This window comes from Charadrius vociferus, unplaced genomic scaffold (genome assembly GCF_000708025.1).
Source record: "Charadrius vociferus isolate BGI_N301 unplaced genomic scaffold, ASM70802v2 scaffold125, whole genome shotgun sequence".
Classification (NCBI taxonomy): domain Eukaryota; kingdom Metazoa; phylum Chordata; class Aves; order Charadriiformes; family Charadriidae; genus Charadrius; species Charadrius vociferus.
In genome coordinates this window covers 1,495,258-1,503,485 of record NW_009649036.1, presented here as the reverse complement: position 1 = coordinate 1,503,485, position 8,228 = coordinate 1,495,258, and the positions used below count along the sequence as shown (strand labels likewise).

General features: G+C 40.0%; 1 protein-coding gene across 1 annotated transcript in view; it reads right to left on the bottom strand.

The window, feature by feature from the left end:
• TSPAN8 (tetraspanin 8) overlaps positions 1 to 5,323 on the bottom strand; it is a 15,278-nt gene extending 9,955 nt beyond the window's left edge. The window contains exons 1-2 of the mRNA XM_009887782.1: positions 5,264 to 5,323; positions 366 to 428 (exon numbers count right to left, since the gene is read on the bottom strand). Coding sequence (XP_009886084.1) covers positions 366 to 428; positions 5,264 to 5,323 — 123 coding nt within the window. The remainder of the gene's footprint in view (positions 1 to 365; positions 429 to 5,263) is intronic.
• Between the last annotated feature and the right edge of the window lie 2,905 nt (positions 5,324 to 8,228).

Below are 8,228 nucleotides of genomic sequence, written 5' to 3'. Positions count from 1 at the left end.
CTAGGAGCCTCACGGCTCCTCATTATTCTCTCTAAAACTGAAATCAATAACAAAACCCTCATTAGTTTTCATCAGAAGAGAGAGTCATGTTTTCCAACAGAAATCAGTGTGCATCTGCAAGAACCTACATTAATAACACTAGAAGACATTTCTTGTAGTCACATGTCTGTGCTCACGTCAATCACTTTATCAGACTACCTGCACCATCTTGTTTAATCTTAAACATCATAAAATGCATGCATCCTTACCCACACAAACCACCTCAACAAAAATATAACAAATTTGTGGAAATGAAGATGGGAAATGAAAGCGTATGCAGTAGCTTCCACATTTTACATGGTTCTGGTATGACTGCACACATTTACCTGCTGAGCATCTTTGCTAACACGTATCCATATAGAGACTCCCAAAATAATGGAACCACACACCTGCAGGAGAAAATAAAGAATATTTAGAAAGATCAGCAAGTTTAGATTAATGTTCAGCATCCAAATTGCACCAGATGCTGGCCAGAATTCTGAAATCATTTGTTTGGCAAAGTGAAAGACACATGAATTGCTGGAGCATAGAATATTGATTCATATCCAGGAAACTTCATAAGGGTAGTTAAATCCTCAGTTATGCACCAAATCCCTGATGTTTCTACCTCAGAGGACTCCACATTTCCTTGATGATTTATACATGTGGTTGGGAAGCACAGAGAAGTTTTGTCAGATGAGAGCAGAATATAAATTGCTATAGTATGTATATAACATGACTGTAAAGAACATTGTTTCTTGTATAATGGAAACACATGAGATTTGATAAGGGATGTTGGTATAAATACTCTTTCTAGAATTATTCAGGACGCATATCTAGAGACATATTCTCTATGGTAAAACTATCAAGAAAAGTTCTAAATAAAGTCTTTCTGCTGTTTCTGTTGCAACAATATCTGGCCATCTCCAATCCTTAGAATATACCTCCTATAAAAATGCCTATTGTGATAGTTATTATTTCCATTACATTTTTACAGAAAGAAAACATACTCATTCGTGTACATGTGAAAGTTAGACCAGGATGCCATGCTTTAAGACACTGAAGTCAGGACAGATGAATCCCAGACACCTTCCTTGATCACTAGTTGTGCTCCTGTTTTGTTGATTGTTGAGGTACCATTCCACTATGCGCCAGTTACTCTATTCCCAACCTTGTCCATGATGATTCTCACACAGAATTTTTCTTTATTAAGTGTTGGAGACAGGTAGTTAAGAGGCTAATCAGGTGTAAGAATTTTGCCTACTGAGAGGACTGACAGGAAAGAGAGGACTAGACTTTGCTGAGGAGCAAAGTCTAGTCAGATTTAGACATATCTTTCTGTAAGTCATTAATACTCAAGTCATAAATGGCCCTGAAATGTTGTTATGAGCTTCCCAGGAAGACTGGGACTACTCCTAACATTTTTAAATTGAACGAGCTACTTTTATATGTTTTAGATAATTTTTCCTAAAAAAATGCTTTCCCCACTAAAGGTTTCGTATAATATTCAGCATCAAAGACCATAATGACTTTAGCAGATTATTTAATATGGAACAGAGCCAGCACTCAAACATGAGTACCACACATTTTCCTGCTCTAAGTAAAGCTCCTATAAGTACATTTTAAACATGAAAAGGAAAGTTGTACGATCGATGACAGCTACATCATGTTATCAAATTTAACTAGAACTCCCCACTGAAATCTTCTGAATCCCACTGAATCTGTCTAGAAACTGATGGTATCATATGACTCTATATTTGGGTCCTGTTCAGCAGTACTATGTGAGCCATGTGGCTATGCACCAGACAGCATGGGCTCACTAATGTGAAAATTTCCACTGAAGTGGCTATTGCTATAAATCTAAACAGAATTTGGACCACTGCCTTATTTGTTATATAGGGCCTCTTGTAAAATACAGCACGGTAGTAGAAGTAAATGGAGCTGAATGCACAGGAACTTACTAATCAGATGGGAATGCTATAATATTCATTTCCTTCATTCAAAAAAGAAATATTATTTATGAATCAAAATTTCTAGTAAGGTGTATAGATTTTAATGATAAAAATAGAGTTGGTTTAGACTGATTAAAAAAAATGCTCCATTTCATTAAAATCTTAATGTTTTGTTTCCTTTTATTTTTATAATATACAAAGTATATAAGAACGCACAAAGAAAAGTTTTGAAATAACAAATCAAAATGGTCCGTTCCCAAAAAGTCCAATTAGAACATTTCAAGTTTGCTGGAATACTTCATCCTAATTAAGTTTTTTTAAAATGAAGTTTTGACTAAAGAAACTTTCATTTCAGGAAAGTGTTTCATTTTTAATGAACCAGTACTTTCCAAGGGAATAAAAAGACCTTCTTTGAAAAGGTCTTCACCTGTTTTCTCTAAACTGGATGTCTATAGAAGTTTCGCCTCAACCCTTGACTAAGAATCAGTGACCTTGTCATGGTCTCATAAACTGATCAGGAACAGGACTGTTGTCCCTCAAATTCAATGGGTCTTTCAAGCCCTTCAGTCTGGTGTGATGAAGAAAACAGTGTATTTAAATTAATACCACCTCAGATAAGCCTGACATGACTCTGGACCAGCAGTATACGAAGACGTTCTACTTCTCAGACATGGGAATACCATACTTTTTTGAAATTCCCTCCACTGGAGCACGTTTTAAGCAACCAGTTTAAAAGTATCAGGAGGAGCTTTATACAAGGTTCCCCCTGTTTGGAAAAATATTTGACTAGAATACTTCCTTCAGATACTTCAAATAAACAGCTCTGGGAAGGTCCTACGAGAACACGGTCTATGGCTCAGCATACCTGCTAAGTTTGTGTTGCCACTTTTGGGGACCGAGAGGTTCACTTTCTTGCCTGATGTGAGGTATGGGGAAGGAGCTACTTTGGTTGTAGATGGGACTGCAAGTCTGGTATTAACAGCTGATCAAAGATCACCCCATCACTAATCAGGTTGCATCAAACTAGGGATCAGACTTTAACTTTTAGTGCAAAGGAAAAAGGAATTCTGCAATTTTGCATGATATGGAGTAGCAGAAGCTGACAGAATGAGGGCAGCAGGTGAGATATCCTGCAAACTCTGAAGAAGGGAAACAGGAAAAATCTGAACTGTCAGGTTTAAAGCACAAAACTGACTTAAGGATGAATTTAAGGACTATTACAAGCTCCCCATAGGCACTCTGCTCCAAAGCACAGATCTTCAAAAGCCTGTTCTCAGCTTTCTTTCACCAAACTGGGAGGATACAAAACTCTATGCACAAGCTAGAGTCCAGCACAGGGCTGCAGATTCCCCAAGGGCACATGTCACGTAAGAGATGAGGCAAAGGGTAGCAAAGCCAGAGCCACTTTGCAGAGCTAGCTTAGACCATTCCAGGGCTTACACGCTTTGGGCTATGCTTTAAAATCTGCTTAAGAAGAGGTGCTAGAAGGCTAGAAAGGCCATTCCCAAGTCCCCTAAGAAGGGACACTCCCAGACAGATTGTAAAGGGCTTGAAATGAAAGAACGCCAGGTAAATATGCAGCCGTTGCTGTCATCTCTTTAAGGTTAAAGTCACCTTCATTTCCCACTATCGGTTTAATTTTCCATTTGCCAACTGCCTTGTGCACCAGGAAAACAGCTATGAGAGCAATGACATCACTGTTCCCTGTACTTTAGTACAGCAATTTAATGATTTCCAGGAATTAAAGACAGGAATGTGAAGGAAAAAATTCATCTTTGTTGTACTCCGTTGGCACATATTCCTGTTTGCACCACGTCTGTTCTTCCCTATCTTGGTAGTGCTAAATCCCTTCCTTTAAAATAAGTAACTATAGCTGCATTCCTGTCCTCCTCTGTCCCACCCAGGCAGTCACATGCACAGCAAATGCTCTCAGTACAGAGTATGGGTTTTCCTACCTTGGCATAAAGACAGGTTAGGGAAGTTTGTTCCACACCTGCTTCTTTCCTGAGTTTTCAAGCCCCTCCCCCTCCCCAGGATCACATCCTGTGTTTTCTCCTAGGAGCCCCATGCTGTCACTGGAGGCTTTGGCATGGCCATTATTCACATATTCGCTCCAGAAGTAATTTGGAACTTTTCTAACGCTAGTCTGAGACATTTGCCTATGTTTTAGCTTACAGTAAATACAGATGAACGTGAACAGGAAAAACTTGCTGAGGGGCAGGAATTCCAAGTCAGAAACTTATGGACTCTTTTAAGTACCATTGCAGAAAAACTTCAACACAGATGTCAAATATCTTCAATCTGCCTTGATGGAGGTGGAGGAAGAAAAGGGGGGAGGCAGTCCAAACCATCATTGCCCTGTTAGGAATTTCTTTGTGAGGTCCAAAGTGATCAAAGAGTTTTGCTAATTCTTCTCATTTTGGCAAGCCACAAATTTTCCAAGGCTACTGTTTGTGGTCCCTTTTGAATGGTATCACCTTTTCACTCAAAAAAAATCCCTTGAGGCGAAGCCCATAATGTGGCTTGTAGTTCCGCTTCTGGTTTCAGTGAACCTCTGGTGAACCTGACAAATCTCTTGTCGGGAAAGCTGACAGTGAGGTTGAACCATGAGAGAAAAGTTCTTTAACTCAAACCTTTCCTGAGTTTCCAGGACCTGAAATACTTGCAAACCAGCTGAGATGTGATAAATAGCCAAATACAGTTCAAACGCCATCCAGAAACCTGCCTGCTGTCCTGTGCTGTGTCTGCCTTGATACAGCTATTGGCAGTACTGCCAGCCCATACTATTTTACAAACGTTCACTGTCCACCATCAGAAACTAATTATGACACTGAACATATAGCAAAGAACCTCAAAGAAGGATATGAAAATCGTTTATCAATTAGGAGGCTAAAAATACGAGTGAATTTTGCATATCTTCTGTTGCAACTGCTTTTTCAGGATTATGCCATTTGGGTGCCAGCAGCAGACAATAAAAGCAAGAGAACGATTCATTGTAAGTGGAGAGTGTATCTTCTGACTGAAATGAGTGATGTGCCTTTATATGAGGGGCACAATATGGGCAGGGACACAGACTCCTGGCTGGTCTACTTTTGAATGCAGAGGGAAAGCTATTTTGAAGGAAAAAGACAAAGGGAAAGGCAAAAGTTAAACATATTCTCCCCTCCCTGATTTAGATTCACACTCTGTTTCCACTTATGCTCTATTTTCTTTACAGTTTCTTCAACTACAGCCTTCAGATAATGTCAAACACATTTCACACATCACTAATAACAATTTAAATACCAACTTACCCAAAATAAGAAGTTGAAGATGAACATGGAATACTTCATGCAGCCGCTTACCCCCGCCATTTTCAACAAGCCGAGGCAAAAATGAGCACTGCAGAAGAAGCTTTCCTAGGAGTTTGACCTTGATATAAAAGTTGTTCCTGTGTCTTCAGAAAACCTCTCAGACCACGTCAAATACACCGTGCTCTGCTACTAAAAGCAAAAATTGTGACCAAGGTATCAACAGTTACTTAAATAGTTCCTATACCACAGGTAAATATTAACCAGAGCATTGGGGAAGCACTACCAGGTGTTATCACGGAGTCTCCGGACTCTTACTGAACCCTTGTGATTTGTGCTTTTCTAACATCCTGTTAGTCTTGTCCTACACCTCAAAAGTAAATAGATAATGCAGCAAAAGTCATAGTTTCAAAAGAAGGGGAAGTGAGAATAAAAACATTTCACGACCTGCTTTTAGGTTACAGGGTTTACTCTCTCATTACCCACACTGACAACATTCATTCGGTTGTGTTCACCTTCCCACTCCAAACGTTCTACCGGAATAAAGTGATGGGTCTTTGTTATCCCTGCAGAGGATGGGTAAGGAATCTGCCACCATTTTCTCTCTCTTGGTGTCTGCTTCAGATCCTTTTCCTCTTCCTCACCAAATCAGGACCCCGGGAACCTGAGCACTGTGGTGCACAAATTGTCCAGCTGTGCAGGTTTCCAGAAGTATAGTGAGCCCCAGCACAGCAATCACGGTTCTGGCGTCAGATTCAGGATACCTCTCGGCAACAGGAGCCAGATTCATCCCAGAAGACAAGGCAATAAACCTGTTTCATTAGTTTTGTTTTATGTCTTGTTTGTTTTCTTTTGTGCTCCTCAAACTAGGAATCCTGAGGGGAAAATAAAGGCATCATTGCTCTGGTTTTTCTATCAGCCCATTTTCTAGAGAAGCCCCATATACCAGTCCTTGGAGGTATGAGGGTCAGACACAGGTTCCCCTGGGCTCGTTATAAAAAAAGAAGCTTTATTTTGCAGGTGAGCACAAAGGATTTAAATAAGAGAGATTAAGGACGTGCCGGACTGAACTGATTTATGAAGCCTTCTTGTCCCAAGCCCATTTTTCAGACGTCACTGTCGGTTCACATTCTTCAATTCAGCTGTATGTATTTGAAAAAAAATGGAAAGTGTTAGTATATAACACACCTGTAGATGGTGACAAAAAGATGCAACTTAGACCCTGGATTTATAGGATCTACAACAAATAAAATCTACTCTACATTGAAAACAACTTCCTCTGGGTGCTCTCTAAGCCAGCTTTTAATGAAGGTGTGATGTTGTAATCTCTCCATTCACTTTCACTAAATGTATTTAAACAGACACAGCCATTCCCACTTTTATGAGTGGCTCTATACCTGCCTTTAACTTTCTGGGCTCCTTTCTGGAGTAAGACTCTTTTTTCTAACTCTAGGAGATTGGCTGTCTGACTAGCTTATTTCGCAATATCCACCCTGAATCTGAGAATGTTCCTAAAAATAATTGTGCTCATGAAATACAGATTTTGTAAGGACTGGGAGAAACAACTGAGTGGTATGGTTTAGATCTAAAGCACTCAACAAATAAGTAAGTTGAGAAATGTGGGTGTCTTTATGGAGGGATGCCATAGCCACAGATGAATCATGAGAAAAGTTTAAAGGGCCATATAAAATTATATGAAAAGGGCCATGAAGGGTAATAAGAGAATCACAGATGACACAGGATTTGAGAGATAAGTCTGCAATCAGACCATGCAGTTGCAGTAAACTTAGTTTATTGTAAGCGGGGTTTGGAAACAGCATTTTGCACCAAAAACTACACAGCTATGTATCTTCACGCGCAGTAGCTAGCTATTAAAGAAGGTTTAAGCTGTAACAGTGTTCTCTGTGAGATGCTTAGCCCAGGTGTTCAGTCAGAGATGTCTGAAGGAAACTGTGGTAGGGCAGTGATGCTACAGGAAGCAAGCGTGAGCATTCACACACTGGCCCTTCGGGAAAGGCTGGTGTCCAAGGCCTTCACACGCACAAGTGGCCCACTCCCTCTTTGCCTCCCCACTTTCCTTCACAGCACTCTTGGATTTTGGGCAGGTGGGTGGGGTCTGTGCCAGCAACACCCCGGAGTGATTCCTGGAGTGGTATACAGTCCCAGGCTGTCAGAGGACCCCAGGCCTGTCTGCAGGCGAAGTGCTTCACAGCATCTCTGGACCCTTCCCCAGCCTCCAGCCTCAGGAGGTGTGAGACCAGCACAGCTGAGTTTCTCATTTGGTCTAGGAAATTTGAACAGCTGAAGGTAGACGTGAATTAGATCTGAAACTTGTTCTCATCACAATTTTATACTTATGGCTGTGGATGTTGAAGAAATTTGCCAGAACTTCTGGGATTTTCTTTGCTTTTTGGTAGCTTTTTTTAAATATGCCTATTGAACATTAACCACAAGCAAGTTCTGGTAAGATCGGAGTTCTTCCTAAACCTTGAGGAATCTGCCTGCATTTTATAAGTTTACTGATCTCTTTGGAAAAAGCAAAAGTAGACTTTCCTAGGACATGATAGACGCTTCTTTTCTAAGATGGCAAATAGAAAATAACGCCAAAGTTAAATACATTTCCTCATGGATGTTAAATATGGCTGCTGAATAGAAACTACAATTCCTACATGTTTCATATCTATATTTAGTGGTATCCAAAGTAAAAATATTGTCATTTAAGATTAAAAGCAAACAAGCAGTTTCAATTAAGTGACAGATTTTCAGGTTAAATCTTCTCTATGAGCTGATGATTTCTTATTTCCTGGCTACACAGTGCTTTTCTATATGTCTTGGAGAAGGGGAAAGCCACAATTATGGCACAGATTATGTTTGCAGTTGTACCTACAAGTATGAAGGTTATGCAGATAATTGCAGAAGCTTATGAATGGCAGCAATGGCATGAGAAATGTTGTCACTATTTGGCTGC